Here is a 25,741-nt window from a genome sequence, read left to right as displayed (position 1 = left end):
CAGAACCAGAAGAATATTGTGCACAGTAACAGCCATGTTGTGAGATTACTAACTTTGATAGATTTAGCTCTTCTCAGCAGTGCAAGGATCTAAGACATCTCCAAAAGTCTCATGATGGAAAATGCTATCCATACCCAGAGAAAGAACTGTGGAGTGGAGTGTAACTACAGATTGAAGCATACTATTTGCTCTTCTTTTTTTCTTCTGTTTTGTTCCTTCTTTCTTGTGGTTCCTCCTCTTGCTTCTAATTCTTCTTTACAACATTAGTAATGTGAAAATGTGTTTAATAGGAACTTATATGTAGAGCCTATGTCAGATTGCACACCGTCGTGGGGAAGAAGGGGGAGAAAATTTAAAACTCAAAAGCTTATGCAAATGAATGTTGAAAACTAAAAGTTAATTAATTAAAAAAAATAATCTGGACATGACATCAGGGCCTGCAGTAAGTGAGTAGCTGTATGAGTAGAGAAGGATGGGTCAGATGTGGAAGATGTTGTGGTAGAAGTGGCAAGATTTGGCTACTGATTGGTTGTGTGAGGTGATAGAGAATGAGTAGAGAATAATTATAATGGAGCTGGCAAGATGGTGGTGCCTTCGATAGAAGGTAGGTTTTAGGGGGATGTGTGGCATTTAAGAAGTCTTTGGGACATCAGGTTAGAAATAATTCATCAGGCACTTGGTGGTAGAGTACTGAAGCTTTGTGGAGACACTGCTGCTAGATATGCACATCTAAGAGTCATTTGCATAGAGGTGATAGTTAAATTGCTGGGTGGTGATAAAGTTATTGAGAGAGTATAGAGACAGAAGAGGGCGCAGGACAGAACCTTGGGGAACATTGTTAATTGAGAGGGCATGATATGGATAAAGAATCAGCAAAGAATATTAAGAACGGATCAGACAGTAGAAGGAAGTGAACCAGGGGAGAAAGTAATGTCGCAAAAACCAGAGAGGAAAGAGTATTTATTTAGGAAGAGGTTATTCAGCACTGTCATGTGCAGCAGCTAGGTGGAGAAGGATTAGAGCTGAGAAAAGACCATCCAATTTAACAATTAAGAGATCATTTTTAAATTTGGAGAGAGCAGTTTCAATTGTAGTATTAAGTTAAAATCCAGATTGCAAAGGGAGTGAAAGGAGAGGAACTAGAGATATAACAAATGCAGACAGCTTTTTCTATGAGTTGGGCTGGGAAAAGAAAGGAAGAAATGGGACAGTAACTTATAGGTTTAATAGAATCTACCATAATAGGTAAGGTTCTTAAGGATGAGGGAAGCCTGGTATTCTTGAAAACAATAAAGAAGAAACTACTTGATGCAGAGAGTTTGAAGATTCAAGAGAGAAGGGAATGATTGCGTATACATTGTAATAAGCAAGACAGGAGGGGATGGGATCCAAGTATGTAAATAGAGGGTTTGTTTATTGCAAGAAGGGATGCTTTATTGTCACAGACTAGAGGAAAGGAGGAGAGATTATGAGGTGAGGTCAAGGGGTTTTGAGGTAAAGAGAATGGGAGAAGGTAGAGGTCACATTGAATGGCTTCGGTTTTTTCAGTAAAATAAAAGACAAAGTTATTAGTTGAGAAAGGAGAAGGGAAGACAGTATAGAGGGTAAGGAGGAAAAAGAATGTTTGGAATACCTTTTGTAGGGAGTGAAATAGGGTATCAGTTAGGGAGAATAAAAATATTTCTTTGCTGTAGTAAGGTCCCAGTTGACCTTAGATAACATGAATTGTAATGTACCTAATTAGCATGATTGGAGTATTTCTGCCAGCTTTGTTGAGCAGCTCAGTAGGAATGGAGGAAATTAAGGTGGAAGTAATCCAGCCCCATAGTTTTGCAGAGAGAAATAGGAAAAACAGTCAAAGGATTCAAGAGCAGTAGAGAGTTGAAATGGCTAACAATAGTTATATTCAAGAGAGGAGAGAATGAACTCAGTGTAGGGGTAAAATACTACCGACTAATTATGCCAGGGATGAGAGGAGAAAGAGTAGAAACCAAAAGGGTGATGTAGTAATAGTTTGCAGGTAGAGAGTATTATAAGGAGTTATAGTGTAGGTAGTAATATAGTATGATTTCTATATGTAGAATGTATGAATATATATTGATATCAGAGTTTTTATCTTCTCCTTTGGGAAAAATGTATTATAAAATTCTAATTTGAACACATCCATAAATCAGATGTATTTTTTTTTCTCTTTTAGATTTAAAGACGATCGGAAAAATAGCATTTGGCTTGTAGATGTGAGTATATGACTTCTTAGAAGGTTTTCTTTTGGTTAATACTTTTTGTATTACTTTCTGCCATTTTTTTCTTCCCTGAAAGAAATGATAGGGGACTTTGAATTTTATATCTGAGTAACGCTTAAGTGTGTTGAATCAGTAATTGTATAGGCTAATAAAGTAGAATAACCTGAGAATTTTTTCTAATAGTGCTGACCTGAGTCAGTGCCAGGGTATCAGTTTATTAGGTAAAACCATTTTATAATGTGGCCCTTTTGATACATCACTGCCAAATCCTCCTTGGATGAGGTCCACGGTAGGTCTGTCTTATACTGAACTCCACTTTGTAATAAAAGTATGATAGTGAGATTATAGTATAATTTACTTATTAAACCAGGCCTCCATTTGTCTAAACCTTAGCAAAGAGGGTTAGAATAAATCAGCAAAGTCCATGAATGAGCCCAGACCTAACTTTTGTCACTTGTTTATAACCAAACAGTTTAGTCTCTTTCTTACTGAGTATTTTGTTAGAGCTGCAAATAAATGATGAGCAAAATTGAATTAATTTGAGTTTTATCTTACCTTCCTTTCCTCACTTTCAGGTCAGGGGATAAGTTTAAATCTTATGGCATGGAAGGGCTACGGACAGTTTATTATGGCTCTTCAACAGGTGGACCTGGCCAAGACCCCAGCCAGCTGGTGGCAGAAAAGGTCAGGTCCCTACCTGGTTGGGTGGTCAATGGATATTTATTTAAACAGGCCAGCTTTTTCCAGTTCCAAAACAGAAGCCCTGGAAGTTCCCCTATGGATATGGGGGGAAAGTCAGGGAAGCCCGTAGCAGTGTGGGGATATAATGAAAAATCTAACCTGAAGAAAAGAGCTGTAATTATCATCATCTATTTTCTTTTTGTATTAATTTGACCCCAGTGAATATAAAATATGAGCATATTCACTTGGGATTAATGACATCTGCACTACAGTATAAAAACAGATATGTGTTTTAAATGAACCTGGTATGATAATTTTTGAACATTTATGGAATACAAATTATTAACAGGTAATTTAGTCAGAATGGAATTCTTGATAGTTCAGAGGCCCTTTAAAAATCAATGTACTATTTTGCTCATCGTTGATTTGACATTTACAATCACTGACTTTTTGAAAAAGTGTGTTGCTTAATTCTAGTTCTATGCGCCATGGTGTGCACATTGCAGAAGATTGGAACCAGTTTGGAATGAAGTTGGTTTAGAAATGAAAAGGCTACGGTCTCCAGTTAAAGTTGGAAAGATGGATGCTACTTCCTATACTAGTAAGCCTTCTTTCTCTAAATATTTTAATGTGCTCATCATCAGTAATATTGATGTTGTACTTTATACACAGCAATAATATCTCACAGTGGTGACAGATTAAGCAGTATTGTTGTCTTTACCCTGGAATCTTCTTATACAATTAAAATGTTAGTAATTTCTGAGATTATTTTTACATTAAATCAATTCAGTTTGTCTTATTAAACTACTGTTTGTTGAACCTTGTGTTAGACACTTCGGGGATACAGAGGGTAAGGCATAGTTTCAATTCTCAGGCTGCTTGCAGTTTAACTTAAAGAGGTAGAAGTTCTTGTGGAACAATTTGAGAACAGTTAAATGTTCAACTTGAGATCTTAGTTATAAGTAGAGTAGAAGTTCAGAGCAGGAGAGCTCAAAGAAGGTTTCATGGAGAAATTGAGATTTGAGCTGTGTATTTCTTAAAATGATTTAAATGAGTAAGAGAGGAATGAAAGTATTCCAGGTAGGGAAGATAGCTGAGCAAAGGCACAGAAATAAAATGAACATCAGGTACATACCTAATCTGTTTCATTGATTGAATTCTCTTGTTTTTGATTTAGTACCAAATAGTTTCGATGATTTCTGATTTGTTTTATAGTTTGGGATCTTGTGCTGCTGTATCTCTTTTGATTGCACTATTCCCTTGTTTCTTGACCTTTTTTCCTTCCAGATAGATGTTATTTTTTTCTTGGCTACCTAAAATTATACTTTCGTAGTTTCTCATGGTACCGGATGAGTAAATTAATTTAGAGATTATTGTTATTTAAAAAATTATGTTAGCACATCCTAATTATGAGCAATTAATACTTCAATTATTCTGCCTTTATCTTCTGTAAAGAGTGTTTTGTAGTTATATTTATGTAGTTCATGTGTGTGTTCTGTGGGTAAACTTGTATGTATTTTGAATGTTCTCTTGTTATTTTGAATGGAATTTCTCTTTCTTTTCCAGATGAGTTTTGTTGCTAATATACAGAAATAGTGATGGTTTTTATGGATTTGGTTTTTATTCTGTACATTTTGAATGTTATTGTTTTACTTAATTGAATTTTAATTAAAATTCTTTATTTTGACCATCGTGTCATCCTCATAAAATGTTGATTTTGTTTCCTTTTTGCCAGTGCTTTTCCCTTGAATTTCTTTTACTCATCTTAAGGCTATAGCTACTTTTAGGCAGCTAGCCGATGCTGGATCTGGGGTCAGGAAAACTCATCTTCCTGAGTTCAAATGTGACCTCAGACTCCTACTAACTGTTCAACCCTGAGCAAGTCATTTAACCCTGTTTGCCTCAGTTTACTCATCTGTAAAATAAACTAGAGAAGGAAATGGCAAACCACTTCAGCATCTTTGGCAAGAGAACCCCATATGGGATCACAAAGAATCAGATATGGCTGAAATGACAGAATAATAACAAATAGTTACCCTTTTTAGAACTATGTCAAATAATAGTGGTAATAATGGTTATCCTTGCTTTTTTTGTGATCTTACTGGAAAGGGCCCTAGCTTTTCTCCTTTTTAATATTTTAATTTTTAATTCTGAACTTAAACACTAAATCAAATGAGCATTATCACATATAGTAGAACATAAAAAAGAGGATTGTACATGAAACTGTTAGTAGAATTTGGTTTTCTTTTTATGTATATAAGTTCAGCCTGTAGCTTTCAAAGCTGTCTTGTTTGTTTCCTTTAGCCTTCCTTCTTTTCTCTTATTTACATTAAAAAAAAAAAGATGCCTTGCTTCTCTTCTCCATCCCTCTTTCTCTGCCCCCTCTTCCATCCATCATCTTTCTGGAAAGAGGTGAATAGCATGCTTCATCAGTCTTCTAGAATAATAGCCACTCAGTGAATTAATTAGAATTCTCAAGTCTTTCAAAGTTGTTTTTTTATTTATAATGTTGTTATTGGTGTAAATTATTCTCTTGTTTCTTCTAGTTTTACTCTGTATCAGTTCATTCAGGCCTTCCCAGTTTTCTCTGAAAATGTTTATTTCTTCATTTCTCATAATATAATAATATTCTATTATATTTATATCACAACATTTTTGCATCTATTCCCCTATTGATGGGCACCATCTTAATTTCCAATTCTTTGTTATTAAAAAAAAACTACTGTAAATATTATTGTATTTTTGGTCCTTTTCCTCCTCTTTTGATTTCTTTGTGTTGTAAGCTTAGTAATGTTATCACTAGGTCAGAGGCTTTTCACAATTTAGTACTTTTTTAACATAGTTGCAAATTGCTTTCCAGAATGGCTTAACATGTTCACAGCTCCACCAGTATTGCAGTAGTATGTTTATTTTCCTTCAGCCCCTCTGAAAGTTGTCATCTTTGACAATATGTTGATTATGGGGTAGAACCATGTATATGTTGCTTTGATTTGTATTTCTCTAGTTTGGAGTGATGTGGAACATCTTTCCATATGGCTGTTAATTGGTTGGATTTCTCCCTTTGAAAACTGCCTATTAATATTCTTTGGCCATTTATCAGTCTTGAAGAATGTCTCGTTTTTATAAATTTGAATCAATTCCTTATGTATGTTGGATATGAGACCCATATCAGAGAAATTTGGTGTAAAAAAGTTTCCTCATTTAATCATTTCCCTTCTAATTTGAGCTGCATTGTTTGTGCAGAAACTTTTATGTCATTAAAATTATCTATTTTACATTTCTGATCTTCTGTATCCTTTGTTTAGTAATGAACTCTTCCCCTATCCATAAATCCAGGAGTTCATTTCTTTCTTTCTCCTCTGATTTGTTTATGATGTCACCTTTTACATCTAAGTCAGATATACGTTTGGATCTTCTTGTGGTATATGGTGTAAGGCCTTAGACCATACCTAATTTGTCAGACTACTTTCATTTTCCAGGATTTTTTGTGAAGTGAATCCTTATCTCATATGTGGTCAATTTTTGCAAATGTGGCATACCCAATCGAGAAACACATATGCCTCTTTATGTTCCCATTCAGTAATCTCCAGTGATGTAACATATTAAAATTTTCTAAAAATATTAGTTTTGTTATACTTCTTTCTCGTTTATCTTGTCAGATTTTTCTAGGTATGAAAGGGGGATACATTGAAATTCTTCCATTATTATAATTTGTTGTTTATTTTCTGCTGTATTCATTTATCTTTTAACTATTTAGATGATATGTCTTTTGGTGCCTAAATATTTAGTATTAATCTTGATTGATTGTTTTAAGGATAATATAATTTATCTGTATATCTCTTTTGAGTTGTGTGTGTCTTAACTGTTACCTTGTCTGAGATCCTGATTACTATTCCTGCTTTTTTGAGTTCACCTGAGTTATAATAGATTATGTTCCAGCTTCTTATTTTAGGTACGTGAGTTTTTGTTTCAGGTATGTTTCCTGTAACAATGTATTGTTGGATTCTACTTTCTAATCCATTCTGCTGTCCTTGTCCCTTTTATTGACAACCTTATCCCTTTCACTCTTATAGCTATCATAATCATAGTAGCATTAATAAAGCACTTTAAGGTTTGCAAAATATTTCATATACATTACCTCATTTGATACTTGCAGCAGCCTTGTGGTAGAATGCAGTTTTTGTCCTGATTATACAGTTGAAGAAACAGGCTTAGAGAGTTTATTTTACTTGCTCAAGATCATACAAGTGGTAATTCTTTGAGACAGTATTTGAGCTTGTTTTCCTGTGTCCAAGTCTGGTTCTCTATTCTTTACTCCACCTAGTTGATTTATCGTTATTAGTTATGTATTTCCCTCCATGATGTGTCTTTTTTGTACTTTTTCCTCTCTTTGTCTCATCTCCTTTCCAAAAAAATGTGGTGAAAAAGGATAGTGCTTAACAATGTTGAACTATATATAATTTGACCTGTTTTATTTATGACTAGTTCCTCCATTATGTAATTTACCCTCTTTCTTAACCCACTTATCCCTTTTTCTTGTCACTCTTTCTCTGAAGAGTTTAATGTATTTCTATGCCAAACTGTGTCTAGATGTTTAGCGTTTAATATATTTCTATGCCAAACTGTGTCTAAATGTTTTTTGTGCTGTTCATATGTAAGTGAGTTTCATGTGATTCCCATTCTTCCACCCTTCCTCTGTGTTTGTATATTGTTCCTCTTATTTAACCCTACTATGTGAGACATTAAGTTCCCTCCCCTTTTTCTTCCATAGTAAATTCTCTTTGTACTCCCCCCTTTTTAAAAAAATTCTCTTAAGAAGATCAAAAGAAGATTACATTAGTGCAGGCCTCTGTTTTATTTAACTCTCTCTATGACCCTTGAAGATAGTGGGCTGCCTGAATGTTGGACTGCCTCAGCACTGGTTTGGATCTGCCTACTGCTGTGACTCGTCCACGGCTATCTGAGCTTTGTGTTTACTGGGAGCTGAATCCAATCTGTTGCCAAGTCTTGCCAATTTTACTTTCATAATATCTCTCATATAAGCCAGCTTGTCTCCATTAGTACTGCCACCATCTTACAGGGCCTTATTACCTTGTATCTGGACTATCAAAATAGCCTGTTGGTCTCCCTGCCTCCAGCCTCTCGCTGCTCCAGACCATCCTGCAGTCAGATGTCAGATTGTTCTTCCTAAAGCACAGGTCTGTCCATGTTATTCACCCTTCTTCCCCACCCTCCCTCATTCAGTAAACTCCAGTGGCTCCCAGTTGCCTTCAAGATAAAATATAAAATCCTCTGTCTGGTATTTAAAGCCCTTCATAAACAGGCTACCTCGAATCTTTCCAATCTTCTTGCACCTCACTCCCACACACGCTGAGATCTAGTGACACTGGCTTCTTTTCAGTTCCTTGCACAGGAAACTCCATCTCTAGATTCTGGCTATTTTCACTGGCTGTTGCCATGCCTGGTACTCTCTCCCCCCTCATCTTCATCTCCAGGCTTCCTTGAAGTCGTAGCGAAAATCTCACCTTTTCCAAGTCTCTTTCTTGATCTTCATTAATACCAGGGCCTTTCATTTGTTGTTTATCTCCAGTTTAGCTTGTGTGTGTATATGTATCTATATATACATCTATATCTTAATTTGACATGTCTCCCCCGTTAGGTTGTGAGCTTACTGAGAGTGTGGATTATCTTTTACCTTTCTTTTGTATCTCTAGCACTTAGCACAGTGCCTGCCATGTAGTAAATACTTAATGAATGCTTGTTGACTGACTGACTGACTGACCTCTATCTCCTAGAGTTCCTTACTTCTTTCAAGACTAAGCTCAAGCCCTGCCTTCTGCATAAAGTCTTTCCTGATCTTCTCAATCATTAGTGATTTCTCTCCTTAAATGACCTTGTATTTTATTTACACACACACACACACAAAAACACACACAGAGCTGTCAATAAGGGGAACCAATAGTACTGGAAAAAGGCCCTTACATCCCCATAGCAATTGTCACTGTTGAGCAAGTAAGTCCTAAGAGGCTTGGAAATTGCAGTGCTTCCCAGAACACAGGCAGTACTTTAAGCCTAGCCCCTACATCCAGTATCCAGGGAGGCAAAACCTGTGGAGAAGAAGCTTACATTCTCACCAACAGTTACCACTACCTGTAGGACAGGCAAGCCATCCTAGTTAAAATAACAAGTCATCCTGAGGGAGAGACAAATGGGGGCATTGTGTCAGGGAGGTCAGACTATTTCAACTGCCATCTTCCCTTGGACTCCAGTGGAGACAGGCCTAGGACTTAAACCCCAAGAACTCCAGGACATGGAGTGTCCTTTAGACCAGGGCTTCTTAAACTTTTTCCAATTTCGACCCCTTCAGCACTTCTTTAACTATGGATCACGACCCCACAGTTTAAGAAACGTTGCCCTAGACCACCTGTTGCACTTTCAACCCTGAATTCACCCCTTTCATCTGAGAGAGAAATCTTAGTGGAGAAGGGGCCCCCAATTCTTACCAAAGAACCTACCATCAGTTGCTGGCCAACTATCTTTGATTATCAGGTAAGCCCCAAGAGCCGCCAGAATAGCAGTACACTTCTCCCCTCCCTTCCCAAGAGCACCAACTGTACTCCTGGCCTTGTAGCCATCATCTGGGTACCTCCTCACCCTCACTTCCTCAGAGTCACAGCAACTGAAGACTTGGAAAAAGGATTTTGTCACCAAAGTCCTTGGCATTTTCAAATTGTTCAAATTTAGAAATCAATATAATTTTATTATTTAATTTTAGTTTTCAGCATTCACTTACATAAGATTTTGAGTTTTATATCTGATAGGCTCTACATATATACATTGATGTTAAGCACATTTTCCCATTAGTCATGATGTAAAGAATAATTAGAACTAATGGGAGGAACCATGAGAATGAAGCAGTAAAACAAACAGCAAAGGAAAAAATAGAGCAAATAGTATGCTTCCATCTGCATTCAGACTCCATATTTCTTTCTCTGGGTGTGGACAGCAATTTCCATGATGAATCTTTTGGAGTTTCTTAGATTCTTGCATTGCTGTGAAGAGCCAAGTCTATCAAAGTCAGTCAGTCATCCCATAATATGGCTATTAGAAATCAATATGATTTTATCAATGGGAACAACATTAAAGAAGATGCTGTACCTTTCCATCTGACTTACAGCCTAAACCTCTGATATATGTGGTCTCCTTCTACTAAAAATGTGAACTACTGGAGAATAAGGGTTGTTTTGCCCCCCCCCATTTCCGGTGTTTGACACCTGCCTTGCATGTTGTAGCACTAAAATTCTTTCCCTTTTACACTGTGTGTGTGGTGTGAAAGAAGTAGGGTAATAGATCTATTGCTGGAAGAGACCTCAGAGGACAAATAGTCCAAAATCATCGTCATACAATTGAGGAAGCTTAGGTAGGTCCAAGGAGGTAGAGTGACTTGCCTAAGATCACAAATCCTACCAGTATGTCATAGGTTCCGGAACTCGTGATCTTTCCATTGTACCCATCCTGTCTTCCTTTATGTCCTTGGTATACATCTAATGTACTCATAGTAATGAATTTTTTAAGTATAATTGCTGTAGACTTTTTATTTAAATTTTCTGCCTCAATATTTCGTTAGCGATATTAGTCTATAATTCTTTCTCTACTTTTTCTGTAATTTTAGGTTTTAGGGATATTTTTATTTCATGAAAAGAGTTTGTAAAGTTCTTTTTTAGTTGTTGAGAACAATTTGTTTAGCTTAGCTATTATTTTTTCAACTGAAAAACTATACAAAAGGGTATTTTCCCCCCATTGATAATTCCTTTATAATGTGTTCATTTTCAGCTTTCAAGTTTGGGTCATTTCATGTTACTAGTTCACATTCTATTAATTTGACTTTTATGTTTCAGTGGGTAAAAATCCATTTTCTTTAATGTCTTTGTTTTGTTATCACAGAGTTATGTATATTTAGTTCTGGTAATTATAAAAATATTTCTTCGTTATGAATTTATCTTATTCGTTTATATTTTTTGGTAATTTTCGGTTTTTTTTTTCAAGTAAGCTAGAGCCTTATCATATTAGTCTTTAATGTTGGAGGGATGTGGGAAAACAGGTACATTAATGCACTCCTGATGGAGCTGGACATTGCTTCAGCCATTCTGGAAAGCAATTTGGAACCATGTTCAAAAAGTTATGAAGTGGTTCATGACATTTCTAAACCTATACCCCAAAGAGATCAAAGAAGGAAGAAAAGAACGATTTACATCTCTGTCTCTCTCTGTATGTGTCACTCCATCTCTCTCTCTCTCTCTGTCTCTCTCTGTCTCTCTCTGTCTCTCTCTGTCTCTCTCTGTCTCTCTCTGTCTCTCTCTCTCTCTCTCTCTCTCTCTCTCTCTCTCTCTCTCTCTCTGTCTATGTATACACACACACAAACACACGCGCGTGCACACACACACACACACACACACAGAAACCTGAGAAGACTTGTATGAACTGACACATGTAAAGTGAGCAGAATAAAGAGAATATAATAACAGCACTGTAAAGGTAAAAAACTTTAAAAGACTAAAGAATCCTGATCAACAAAATGACAACTATGATTCCAAAGGGACCTCCAAAGGAAGATTCTAAGAGATGAAGCTTACTTCTTATCTCTCGACAGAAAGGTGGTGAATTCAGGATACAGAATGAGACTTTTTTTGGCCATGGCCAATATGAGAATTTATTTTGCTCACCCATGCATATTTGTTATGAGGGTTGCACCCTTTCCCCCCATGGAGTGGGTGAAGTAAAGAAAAAAATAGATTTTTGTTAATTGAAATATATTTGATTTAAAAATAATATTTGTTAGTCTTACCAAAATAAAAACCAACTCGTAGTTTTGCTTATCATTTCTATTGTCTTGTTTTCCATTTTATATCTCCTTAATTATCGGAATTTCTTCTGTGTTCATTTTAGGTTCATTTATTGATTTTTCTTATTTTAAAATTGTATATTCAATTCATTAATTTATCTTTAAAAATTTTGTTAATGTATGATTTCAAAGATACAGTGTTTCTTCTGATGAACACTTTAATTCTCTAAAACAGTTTTTTAAAAAGTGTATACTCATTTCAACATAGTAGTTCCAAAGAGATCTCACTTGTCTGTTTTGTTCTGCCTCCTTCTAGGAATTTTAAGTGTTTCATTGATGCTCTTTTCTTTCTTCCTTTTTTGAGGGGGAAGAAAGGGATCATTATTATCATTTAGTCCCATTCTTCTGACTTCTTCACGCTCTCCACTACAAAACAACAACAACAACAGTGACAACAACCACACCTGTCATGCAACAAATTAGCATAGTCAGAAAAAAATCTGCACATTGGTCATGTCCAAAAATGTACGTGTCATTTTGCATTTCTTTGCCATCCCTCTCTCTGTCAAGAGCTATGGGGATCATTATTCATCATTGGTCCATAAGAGTCTTGGTTGGTGATTGCATTGTTCAGAGTTCTTAAGCATTTCAAATTTGTTTTTCCTTACAGTGTTGCAGTCATTGTAGAAATTGTTATTGTTTTTCTCAGCCCACTTTGCATCAGTTGATACAATTTTTTTCAGCTTCCTCTGAATCGTTCCCTTTTGTCACTTTATGTTAATATTTCATGTACCACATTTTCTTTTATCTCTTTGGGGCATGTTCCTAGAATGATGTCTGGTATCACTGGGTCAAAGGGTATGCATAGTGTTCTAGGTTGGGCCTGACTTGGGTTAGTCCCATTGTGGTTTAGCTTAATATTAGATACTCATAGGTCATTTGGAAGTCAACAGCAGGTGCTTTACTTAGCAATGGGAACCTAAGAATATTAAGAAAAATATATGTATTGATGACATTCCAAGTTGCTTCAGCTGATCAAAGCTACCTTTTCCTGAGTTGCCCAAGAACTTTGCTTGGCTGCTTTATACTCAGGTAACCAGGAAGTGATGTCAGCAGCATTAACATTTAGTCTCCTGAGCCAATTAAATCTCAGGAATGGTTCAGTACCTTTGCCTAACTTGCATAGGGAGAGGGTTAGGATATTCCTGCAGTAGGATAGCATATTAGTTCCACCACTTTATAGTAACTTTTATGGATATAGTTCCAAATTACTTTTTATAATGATAAACCAATTCATACCCTCACCAACAGTGAATTAGTATGCCTATCCTCTCCAGGAATTGTTAGCTTTGCTTTTTTTTTTCCCCCATCAGCTTTGTAAGTCTGTTGTGTGTGAGAAAAAACCTCAGTTGTCTTTTTTCTGGGGATCGGGGTAGGGGTGGAGGTGTCAAGGGGTTAAGTGACTTGCTCAGTATCACAAAGCTAGTGATTGTCTAGGAGGCCTCATTTGAACTTGGAATCTCCTGACTCCAAGGCTGGTGCTCTATCCACTGCACTGCCTACCTGTCCCCAGAGTTGTTTTAATTTGCATTTCTCTTATTGATTTGGAGCATTTTTTCCTATGATTTTTAATAATGTTTTTCTTCTTTTGAGAACTATCCATTTGTATCCTTGCACCACTTATCTGTTATAGAATGGCTCTTTCAACATATGTTAAGCCTATACTGTGTGCCTGGTGTTGCTAGGTTCTGAGAATATAGTACAAAGAATGGAACAATCCCTACTTTCAAGGAGCTTACTTTCTTGTAATGTCCGAGTTTGTTGCTTGTATTTCTAGTGTTGTTAGTTACTGTTTTCATTATGTTTTAATTTGTAAAGGTTGTGTTTATTTCAGTTAGTAAGCAAGAATTTATTAAGTGCCGCTGTCTTCCAGGTATAGGATACAAAGAAAGACAAAAGAGTTTGTGCTATCAGAAGGCTTGTGAAAGCTTCTGGCAGAGATGGGATTTTAGTTGAGACTTGAAGGAAGCCAGGAGGTGGAGATGAGGAGGGAAGAGAGCATTCCTGGTGTGGGAGACAGCCAGAAAAAAATGCCCACAGTGTCTTATTCATGGAACAGCAAGGAGTTTAATGTCACTGAATAGAAGGGTGTGTGTAGTCCATGAAGGGTAAGAAGACTAGAAAAGTGGAAGTGGAGGTGGGTTCTGATGGACTTTGAACATCAAACAGAAGATTTTGTATTTGATCTTGGAGGTAATAGGGAACCATTGGAGATTATTTAGTATGGGGGAAACATAGCTGGACCTATGCTTTTAGGAAAATCATTTTGGGAGCTAAATGGAGAATAAACTGAAGTGGGAAGAGATTTGTGGCTGTCAGACAAACTATCAGGTAATTGAAATAGTCCAGGTGAGAGGTTATGAGGGCCTGTGCCAGGGTGGTAGTTGTATTAGAGAAAAGAAGAAGATATATTGGAGAGATGTTGCAATAGTGAAATCAACAGACCTTGGCAACAGATTAGATTTGGTGGGTGAAAAATAGTGAGGAAGCAAGGATGACATTGAGCCTGGTGGACTAGTGCTGCCCTCCACAGTAATAGGAAAGTTTGGAAGGGGGAAGGATCTAAGGGGAAAGATACTAAGTTTAGTCTTAGACACGTTGAATTTAAGATATGTACTGGACAATTAGTTTAAGAAGTCTGAAAGGCAGTTGCTGGCATAGTTTAGTCTATAGTCTCCAGCTGGGACACTTTTCTAGATCCATCCTCCACCATTCATCCACCATTTTTCCGTTCATAATTATTTTCTTCCTTCTTTGCTTCTTTGTCTTTTGCTATCTTGTCTTTTTTTGTATACTCCAGTCACCTTCAGTCATCACACTGGGAATCAGTCTTGCAGACTGCAGTTGGTGGTTGATCATATTTGCATTTAGGCTGGAGTTTTTTCTCCTCCCTGATTAGGGCAACACCTAAGTCCTTTCTTATAGCCCCTACCTAGCAGGGTTGTTGTGAGGATCAAAGGAGATCATAGATGTAAAGTGCTTTGTGCACCTTAAAGTATGATATAAAATGTTAACTGTCACTACTGATACTGTTACTACAGTGTGTAGCTAACACTGGAGTAAAGAAGCTTGTTACTCTAGTCAGCTGTATGAGTGTGCTGTTCTTGAACTTCACTGTTCTTGAGTGACTCCAGAAAAGGATGCTGGGATCCCAAGACTGCAGCCTGAAGAATACTGCTATAAAACCAAATGAGTGTAATGTTCAAGTACTTTTTGAAGGCTAAGTATCCTTTATGTTAACCTCATTGATGTTAGATGGCTTTGGGGTTTGCCTTCAGCATGGGACACTGTGAGAATATCTTGGGTGAGTCCTAGTAGGTCCTTATTACTGTTCAGAAATGAACTTTAGGTTACCCTTTATTTTTGAATCCCTTGTATTTGTCTTTTCCTCCCAGTTATGTTTTGTGAAGCTTTACTCTTGGGTTACTGTCACCCTTCATTTCCTCTTCTCTTCAAGTGCAGCTAGGTAGAGCTAAAAAACCAATAACAAAATGAAAATGATGATTGGGCCCACTACAAATTTATGTTAATGTAATCTCAACTAGGCCTTCGCTACAGCAAGACAAGGCAGTCATTCTACTTCTCTCTGATTGATTTGCTGTCCCTCTCCTCACAACAGCTGTGTATCATATCACCACAAAAGGAACTTGATTCATACTTCACTAATAAAATTAAGGTGAATAACTGATGCCCCCTGCTTTTTTCACTTCTCATACATCTTCTCCCACTGCCTTCTCCAGTGAAGAAATGGCCCTTCTCTTTACTAAGGCCAACCTTTTATATTTACCCTTGATCCCATTCTCTGTTGTAAATAGGCCTTATTATCTACATTTCTTTTCTAGGTTCTTCTATAGTGCCACTTGTCTACCTCTTAGTCCCTGTCTCTCCCCCCGCCCCCATATATCCTTGTATACATTTAGAAATATTTCTTTTACTGGTCTGTTATCAGTCTGTTGCTGTTGCTGTCTTTGCCTACTGCATTTATTCACTCTTCATGCATTTCAGTCATCTGAGATGTTTGAGAAGCAAATAATCTCTTCAGTTTTGTTTTTTGTCTAAAACTATTTCAAAATCATCTTCATTATTGAATGTTCATCTTTTTTCATGTATAGTTAAGCTCAGATTTGAAGGGTAGGTCACCTTGGGCTGCATCTTGAGTTCCATTGTTCTTCAGAGCACATTGTTCCATTTTCTCTTAAAATTTCTAATCAGCACAGCACAGATAGTCTTGTGTTATTGAAATGTTCTTTCCTTTATATTTGAAGATTTTCCTCTCAATGACTTGTAGAACTTGTTTCTGAATTGAATTATTAAATTTAACCCCCTATATGTCTCAGGCTTACAGCCTTGAGTTTTTTGTTATAGTTGTTTTGTTTTGCTTTTTCTGGAAGCACTATGAATTCTTTCAATTGGAATTTCATTTTCTGTATTCAGAAGTTCAGGGCAATTCTCTTTTATTATTTCTTCCTTTATGACTTTTTTTGTTTTGCTTTTTGTTTTTGTTTTTTAATTTTGACCTGTCATGTTTTCCTGGGAGAATTATGATCCTTAGGGTTGTCTCTACATATCTTTTCTTCAAGTTCAGTATGTTTTGCTTGCATAATGAGCACATTTTCTTTTAATGTTATTGTTTTTTGTTTGTTTCCTTTCTAGATTATCCTTCACAATGCAAGTGTTTTGCATTCCCAATATATTGTTCTTTCTTTCTTTAGTGAGGCTTGCCATTGCAGATTCTAATTTTTTCTATAATTATTTTTGCTTTGCAGCTCATAAATTCTGCTCTTATAATTCTCCTTTCTCTTTTGAATCACTGAGGGACAGTGTTTTGTGATGCTCTTTTCTCCTCAAATTCTCCAGGGTCCTGTGTCTCATCAAGTGTTGGATAGTTTTCCTTTGTTTTGCAATGTTTATTCATGGATGACTGAATTTGTTTACTAGATTTGAAGCCCATAGTTCCTTCTGTTGTTAGTGTTTTTCTTATTCATTTATCTGCTTATTTTTAAGGTCTTTTGAGTTTTCTTCTTCCTGAAATCTTGGGTAATTTAAATTACTTCTTACCCTCCTCACTTCATATTTTCTCCTGTTGCTCACTTTCTGACTCTCGTCCTTTGGATGTGGTTTCCTTGGGGGCTAGGTCTCAAATCACTTTAAGTCTTTTCTTCTGCTGGGCAGTTCATGTTTCACTGGCTTAGGTCTCTGCTCCCAAATAACTTTCAGGTGCTCAAGACTGGCCCCACTGGTTGCTGTGCTGTTTTCCTCAGGCTTGGTGGAGTGCTGCATACTCTACCTTCTCCACCCTCCCTTCCCGCCAAAGTGTTTCTATCCTGTTCTCCTATCCCTCTCCCTGTATTCTTTAATTCTTTGGCCCAATACCAGCAATTTGGAGCTTTACGTTATTGTTGCCATAGGGTTGTAGCCTCAGGCAGGCTTTTGCTCTTGAGGGTCTCTGGCTGCCTGGTGGCATTCCTTAGCCTGGAGCCTGGGTCTTCAAGAGACTGGAAAGAGAACAGGGGTGGGGAGACTGGGATGTGGGGTGGGGGTTTATTGTAAGCCTGTGTTGTGCCCTTGAGTGTGCTGGCAGAGCCTTATTGCTAAGGAGATGAGGGAGGGCTTCTGACTGAGCTCAAGGTTGGTCCTATAATAATGAAGTGGTATAAGATAATTCAAAGTGATCAAAGTGGTCTCTGATACCTTGTTTGACCCAAGTCTATTTCCAAACCATCACCACTGTTTTGGTCAAAAATAAGTACTGTCAGATTCCCATAGTCTAGTGAACCTTTAGTTGTAAAGTACTCTGAATTACATAGTCTTCCACATTGCTTTTTTCTTCCTATTCTCTGAATTTGGAGAGGTATTAGAATTTTCTCAGGAAATGGAGGTAAATAGTTTTAATTAATCTTTATTATAGAAGCATTACAAAAAATTATTACTTAAGACAGTTAATTTGACAGCTGAGTGGAGGATGGACTGGAGGAGGGAGAAGCTTGAGGCAGGGAGGCCAACCAAAAGGGTGTTTCAGTAGTCCAGATGTGAAGTGATGAGGGTTTGCACTGTGGTGGTGTTAGAGAAGAGATATTATGAAGGTAAAAATGATGAGACTTGACAACAGATTGGATGTAGAGATTTAAGAGTGAAGTATTGAGGTTGACCTTTGGGTTGCAAGCCTGAGTGACTGAGTGAATCTTACCATCTTCTCACACTATCTTATTTCTCTCTTCCTCTTCTCATAGAAAAAGTTGTCTATAGCCATCTTCACACTAGTGAAGACTGGTGTCGAGTAATTAAGATGAGAGGATACTTTGCAGGGTGGGGGAAACAATAATGAGTACAGTTTTGGACACCTTGAGTTTAAGATGTCTATGGGATATCCGCTTGGAGAAGCAAGACTAGACTAGGTCAGGGGTGAGGTTAGGACATATAGATTTGAGAATCTGGACATACAGATAAGAGAATCTTCTGCATAGAGCTGGTAGTTGGACCATTGCAAGGTGTTGAGAGCTAATAAGTTGGACTCCTGTATAGTTATGAGAGTGAAATAATAGAAGAGGGACCAAGACAGAACCTGGAGAGGATGCCCGTTATTAGCAGGTATGACCCGTGTAAAGGTCCAGCAAAGGGGACTGAGAAACAATATCAAGGAGGAGAACCAATACAGAGCAGTGACACAGAAATCTAGAGAGAATGAAGTATTAAGGACAAGAGGGGGATCTACAGTTTCAAATATGGAGAGGTCAAAAAGAATGAGGATTGATAAAAAGTTGTTAGATTTGACAGTTAAGATATCAGTAAGTCCCAAAGACTGTCAACTATGGAATTGTGATTTGTGTTAAGGGAAGGAATACCCATACAAATAAAATTACAAATTCTTAGGTAAGTATAAAATATGTAATTTTTTTTGTTTGTTTATATCAGTGTGACTCATTTTCCTTTAACATTTTAAAATTCATGAATACAAGTATAAAGTAATTTAAAAATTGACATATGATTCCCATTTACTCATTTGTTGCCTACTTATTAGTTAATAAACATTTATCAGGTTATTAGTATATATCAGGCACTGTGCTAAGCACTGAGAATACCAAAATTAAAAAAAGGCTAAAGCAGATGAGAGTGGAATTTCTTGTGTAACTTCAAGTACTCAGAAGTGGAAATGGGGCTAGTCCTAGCTTTTATCAGTTCCCTGCTCTCAAGAAACACTCAAACTACTTCAGAACTTTAAAGATCAGGGGTATTCTCTCTTCCTATAATGATTCAGAGTTGTAAGTGCTGTCATAGTTTTTTAAAATAGCATCACGTCTGTGCCTTGATGAGGCTTTTGGATTAGGACTTTAATGGAGGATTGGTATATGAAGAAGATTAAATTTATGTGTTGTTCTTTTAATTTTCCAGGCATTGCTTCAGAGTTTGGAGTTAGAGGATATCCAACTATTAAGCTGTAAGTTGAGAGTCAAATGTGGTTGTTAAATGTGCATTTTTATTACTCTGCTTACTCTAATACTTTACCTTGGAGAGTGTGTTTCTTAGTAGATCTTGAGACAGAGGGACTTTTATTCAGCAACTGTTTTTAAAGTATAACCAATACTAATAGCGTGTTATGATTTACAGAGAACTGTCTTGACAACATTTTTGAGAATTAGATAATGAAAGTAGTATCGCTCATATTTTACAGATTATTGTGCTGAGGATTAAAGAGATTTATGGAATTTGCCTGTCACAGAGCTAAATATCATCGGAGCCAAGATTTGAGCCCATGTTCATTTCTCTGAGTCTTATGTTTCTGTGCATTATATTTTTAGATCCAGCTTGGCACAACAGGGTATATTATCATGAAACTCAAAAAAAAAAAAGAAAGAAAGAAATGAATAAATTTCTTAATTACAAACCAGGGCCTGTGGTTTAGTGAAAAGAACACTGTACCTGGAATAAGAATACTTGTGTTTCAGTCCTGACTTTCCTACTTATTATTTATGTGTCCTATGTCAAAGTCACTTAACTTTGAAGTACCTCAGTTTCTTATCTATAAAGTAGGGATAATAGTGATTTAACTACCTGCCTCTTAGCATTGTTGTAAGGACTACTTGAGATAATACATGAGAAGTGATTTGTAGAATATAAAATGGTAAATATTAACTATTATGATGATGATTGAAAATTAAATGCTTAAAGGAAATACTATCTTGACTTAACTTTGGAATTTTGTATTTAAATAAAAACTGTTAAAGATCATCTGGATTAATCAAAATGTGAGTTATATAATACTTTGTATTTGTTGATCAAGCTTAGTGTAGGCTATCAGAACTGAAACATATCCTCTGGGACCTATAGAGAGTTAATTAAATCATTTTTTAAAATCTCTTTCTTAGACTTGTTTGCTGTAAATTTATTTTATTGCTTAAAGAAGGACAGTATACAATAAAGCAATTTCATTTTAATTGATTTAGCAGTTTTCATTGCAATAATTTTGAAAAGGGAAGAGAATAATCTGCAAACTATAAATCAGTAAGTTTGGCTGTAATTTCTTGGAGCATCATAGGACACATTTTTTAAAAGGTGGTTGGCAAACATCTATAAAGTGAAGTCATGATAGTGTGGCATGAACTGGTGTTGATGAATCTAATTTAATTTTCTTCTTGACAGGATTACTAAACAACCAGTAGAAGAGAGGAGTGATGCAGAAATATAGTTTACTTGTATTTTAACAAAAGCTTTTTGTACAGTATGTCGTATAATTCTTTTGTAGAAGATGTATTTGTGTGTGTGTGTATAAAAAGTGAGAGGTTGAGATTTAACAGTAATATAATAAGAGGGATTCAGAATTAGTTGGATGTCTGGATGCAAAACTGTTAACTTCCCACTTCCTCGGTCTATCTCAGTTCCCCTGATTTACTCCTCCATTTCACTTCAGCTATATAACAGAAATGGCCCTGTCCTTGATCTTGCCAAAATCCACAAAGTATCCTACTTCTGTGTTCACAAACTATGAAACTCCTTTATTTGGTAAGCCTTTTGTCATGATATAATTCCTTACCCTTTAAATACTTTGAATCTCTCACTGTGACCTCCATTCCTTCATCCTTTAGTTCTTTCCCAGGCTGTCACTTCTTTGTTGTCCTTATCTTCTGTTTTCTTCCTTGCTGCCTACAAACATTCCCATGTTTCAGCCATCATTAAAAAGAAACAAAAACAACTCTAACTTCATCTGACCATCCCCCACATCCTATATATCTTTTCTCCCCTTCTAGGCAAAAGTCCTTGAGAAAACTTTCTAATAGGACCTTCTATTTCCTCTACTCTCTTTTCTTAACCACCTATAGTTTGGTTTCTTACTCTCCCCTTCAACTGAAACTGAGCTCTCTAAAGTAACCGATGATCTTTTAATTGTCAAATTTAATGGCTTCAATCCTCAGCCTTCTTGACCTCTTCTTCTTAACCACCTATAGTTTGGTTTCTTACTCTACCCTTCAACTGAAACTGAGCTCTCTAAAGTAACCGATGATCTTTTAATTGTCTAATTTAATGGCTTCAATCCTCAGCCTTCTTGACCTCTTCTTCTTAACCACCTATAGTTTGGTTTCTTACTCTACCCTTCAACTGAAACTGAGCTCTCTAAAGTAACCGATGATCTTTTAATTGTCAAATTTAATGGCTTCAATCCTCAGCCTTCTTGACCTCTCTGCAGCACCACACTAATAATTACCCTCTCCTTCTAAATGTTCTCTCTTAAGGTTTTCCTGACACTGCTTTCTACCTATCTGACTGCTTTTGTTTGTTCTTCATCTATGTCATACTTCCTAACTTTGGATTTCTCGTAAGATTCTGCTCTGGGCCTTTTTCTTTTTTTGTTTTGTCTTACTTGATCTCATCAGTTCCCCTGGTAGGTTCAGTTAACATTCGTGTGTAGGTGATTTCCAGATCTTTATATCCAGCCAAGTTCTTTCTCCTGAGTTCTAGTCTTAAATTACCACTCATGTCTTTTGGATATTTCAAACTGTTGGACCCTAGGCATCTCAAATTTAACATGTCTAAAACAGATCTTATTATGTTTTCCCAAAAAACCTTCCCCTCATAACAGCTTTCTTATGATTTAGTGTATGTATCATCATTATCATTATCCTAGTCACTCAGTTTTACAACCTGGAATTCACACTCTCTGTCAAATCATATATACAGCCCATTGCCAAATCTTGCCATTTACTGTCAAAACTTTTCAAGTATGTGTTTCTCTTTCTCTCCTCACATAACCACTACTCTAGTTCAGGCCTTCATCCCCTCTCATCTAGACTTTAGAAGTAGCATTCTAACTTGTGTGTGCTCTTCTTGTCTCTCCCCAGACCAGTCCATCCTCAGATAACAAAGTGATTTTTCTAAAGTATGGGTTTTCTAAATCCCTTCATGTCCCCAACTCATTAAATTCTGTTGTCTGTTGCCTCATTATTATATGAGATCTTCTGTTTGCCTTCTAAAGTTCTTCTCAAGTAGGTTTACTTTTCTGGCCTTCTTAAGCTTTACTCACCATCCGGTACTCTCTGATGTAGCCTGCACATTTTCCCTCACACATGACACTCCACTTAACATATATTTGATTTTTTTTTTTACTGGATGTCCAGAATGCTCTCCCCCCTCACTGCTTCCTCCTTCCTTTGCCTGGGTTTTTTCAAGATCTGGCACAAATCCTACCTTTTGCAGGCCTTTTTCAGTGCCCCTCTCCTTCCCCGTGCATCATCTCTCCGTCCCCTCCCCCCAAAGCATGTTCCTTCCCCTCTAAGATTATCTTCTGTCTGCCTTGTACTTCTTGGGATCTGTGCCTAGTAGCCCTGTGCCTTTTCACATTGTTATCAGCATTTTATCAACAATTTTCAAGGAAGATAAAGCTAGGCGGGCTAGGTAACATTGAATTAGAGTCAGGATCCAACAAGAAGCTAGAGGATTGTACTGAATTTAGTTGGATGAAGTTTAGTAGGAATAAATATGAAATCTTATTCTTGTGTACAAAAAAATAAGCTTCACTAATATATACTGGGAGAGTCATGGATGAATGGCAGTTCATTAGAAAAAGATCTGCCAATTTTAGCAGACTGCAAGCTCATTGTGAGTCAGCATTGTAATTTTGCAGCCAGAAAAGCTAATGTGATCTTGGGAGGCATAACTTTAAGGAATAGGAGATGATAATCCTGTTGTACTCTTGTCTTAACAGATCTTATCTGTAATTTTATATTTGATTCTGCATGCATGGTTTATAAAGGATATTGTTGACCTATAGTTTCCAGAAGAGGGTAAAAAGGATGGTGAAGCGCCTTGAGTTTAAGTCATATTAGGATCATTTGAAGGAACTGGACATGTTTAGCCTGTAGAAGAAAAGAATCAGGGGAAATGATAGTTATTTACAAGTATTTTAAGGTCTGTCACATAGAGGAGACTTGTGTTATTTATACCCAAAGGTCAGAACCAGTAGCAGTAGCTGGAAACTGCAAGAAGACCACTATAGGCTTGATATATAAAAAAAACAAAACAAAAAACAAATTTCTTAACAATTAGATCTGTTCAGAAGCAAAATGGGCTTTGTTGAGACTTGGGAGTCTCTTCCTTCTTAAAGGTCTTTTAAACAGAAACTACATGGGTTGGGTATGTTATGGTGAGGGTGTGTGTGTGTGTGTATGTATGTAGAGGTCGGAATAGATGGCCCTAGAGGAACATACTGAAGTGCCTTCCAAGTCTCAAATTTTGTGATTTTGTTATTTACATTTGATTGATTTTTGGTCGTTTTTGTGTTTTATTATGTCTTGTATCTCCTACGCCCTCATATGAAAGTAATCACTTTTACTGTCCTTTCTATTCAGTGTCACCACTATTAATCATCTTATATTATTAAGCTTTTTATGATCTTCAATGATTGCTCTGAGTTTTGTATCCCATGAGAGTTTTATGTTTATTAATGAGACATTACTGATTCCTGAAAGAATCTGGAGAAATTCACTTCATTCAGTAAGCATTTATTAAGTGCCTACTATGTACCAGGCACTATGCTAAGTCCTGGGGAACACAAAGCCCCCAAAGAGCTTACAGTCTAATGGGAGAAGACACAAAAGGAATTGGAGATGGGAGAAGGATCACTAGGGAGTATGATGTTCCATAGAGTTGAAACCAAGCCAAGCTGCTGATAGAAAATAGAAAGTTACTTGAAAATTTCAGATCCAGCTCTCAATAATAGAAGGCTTTGGGAAGATTCCTTTGTTGTTCAGTTGTTTCAGTCATTTCTAACTTCATGACGTCATTTGGGGTTTTCTTGACAAAGATACTGGAGTGGTTTGCCATTTCCTTCTGCACCTCATTTTACAGATGAGGAAACTGAGATAAATAGTGTTAAATGACTTGCCCAGGATCACACAGCAAATAAGTGTCCATGGCCACATTTGAACTCAGGTATTCCTGACTTTAGGTCCTGAGCTCTTATCCAGATACAGGGCTTTTAAAACTTTTTCCACTAGGGACCCCTTCAACTTCTTAAACTGTGGGTCAGGACCCCATATGGGGTCTAAAACTGCCTTTGGGAAGAATTTAGTCTTCCACTTTCTAGCTCTCCAATCAGAGGGGAGAGCTACTGTTGGAGTTGAGAAGGTGTTGAGTATGAAAAGCTGGTGAGGTTTAAGGTGATCAGCTTATCCTGGAAATCCATTATTGCCCTTGAATCTACTAGTGAAATCAAATAGCTTTTCTTGTTTTCTCTGTTTCTTTGAGACTTTTGGGTAGTGATTAAGATATTCTGACTTAAATAGTCATTGTGCATTTAAATAACTTACATACTCATTCAAATGACCTGTCACCTCATCAGTTTGGGAGTTCTCTCCAGTTATGCAGAACACAGGCAATCAGTTCTAGCCTATCCTCTCAGTCATGATCCCAAAAGATTCCCATAGGGGAATAACCTAACATCTCCAGGGTGCCTGTAGAGGGTACTCTAGATGTCCATCTGTTCTTGCTCTTCCCATGTGACTAACCTGTCTTCTCTTTTTGTGGTACAATGCTTAGATAACATCTATTACATTCTTCTTTGGAGTTACTTATCGATTATATAGAGCAACCTGTTCACACCTACTATGTGCTTTTCCATTGCTGGCTGTGTGACGCATATTTGTAGTTCTTAGAAGCCTATAGTGTTCCAGTTTCACTGCTATATAACATGAGTAAAATGTGTGTATTGAATAGATGAGCCCTTGCTTTTAAGAGAAGCTTAGGTTTAGTCAAAGTGCTTTGAAATTTCCCGAAAACAATCTAGTCTACTCTACTTTTCAACTCTTGGCCCAGTTCATTGATCATCTGTATTATCTATACCAGGTATACATATTATTAGACAAGCTCTACAGGGTGTCCATTCAGATTTATACTGAAATTTGGGCAATAGGCAATCTTCATTGATTGATTACAGAGCTGTTCCTCAAGTCCCTTCAAAGTCTTAGGGTTTGATGAAGTCAGTTGATGTCATCCACAGGCCACAGCATCTAGATGACCTCACCATCTATAGGCTAATCCCCGCCCAATCCACCTAGAATCTATGCTGAATCTCCTTCATCACAGTGTTGAATACTTTGGGGGTGCATATATCTGCCTGTTTTATGCTTTATCTGATATTTATTATCAGAGGGTATTTCTCATGATAAGTCAAGTCTCCCATGAAATCTTGAAAGATCTTGTTGTATGGATGGGAGACAACTTACTGTAAAAGAGTAAAGCCAAATGCTTCTTTTTTTTTTTGTAATTAAAAAGAAGTAATCACAATGGTATCTGATATTTTCTACATCTTTTAGTCAGTTATGAGATGGTAAAAATTTTGTCCTTTGTTGAATATGATTTGGGAAAGCCCACTTGTTGTTTAATGATACCTTCATCAAGGGTATCATCATTTAGTGTATATATCCCT

At 36.8% G+C, this 25,741-nt stretch overlaps 1 protein-coding gene across 5 annotated transcripts in view; it reads left to right on the top strand.

Moving 5' to 3' along the window:
- Nucleotides 1-25,741, top strand: part of TMX3 (thioredoxin related transmembrane protein 3) — a 93,663-nt gene that overhangs the window by 6,818 nt on the left and 61,104 nt on the right. For 4 of the 5 annotated variants that reach the window (XR_013486248.1, XR_013486247.1, XM_020985619.2 and 1 more), the window contains exons 3-5: nucleotides 2,198-2,237; nucleotides 3,402-3,525; nucleotides 19,216-19,261. Coding sequence is in view for 3 of the 5 variants with exons in the window: in XM_020985619.2 (XP_020841278.1) it covers nucleotides 2,198-2,237; nucleotides 3,402-3,525; nucleotides 19,216-19,261 (210 nt within the window). In the remaining 2 variants the exon portion in view is untranslated. Of the gene's footprint in view, nucleotides 1-2,197; nucleotides 2,238-2,818; nucleotides 2,928-3,401; nucleotides 3,526-19,215; nucleotides 19,262-25,741 lie in introns of all 5 variants that reach the window. The other variant, XM_020985620.2, reaches the window with a different exon arrangement.

This window comes from Phascolarctos cinereus, unplaced genomic scaffold (assembly GCF_003287225.1).
Source record: "Phascolarctos cinereus isolate Bilbo 61053 unplaced genomic scaffold, phaCin_HiC Scaffold_4;HRSCAF=312, whole genome shotgun sequence".
In the NCBI taxonomy this organism is placed as follows: Eukaryota; Metazoa; Chordata; class Mammalia; order Diprotodontia; family Phascolarctidae; genus Phascolarctos; species Phascolarctos cinereus.
This window is presented reverse-complemented; position numbering and strand designations above follow the sequence as displayed.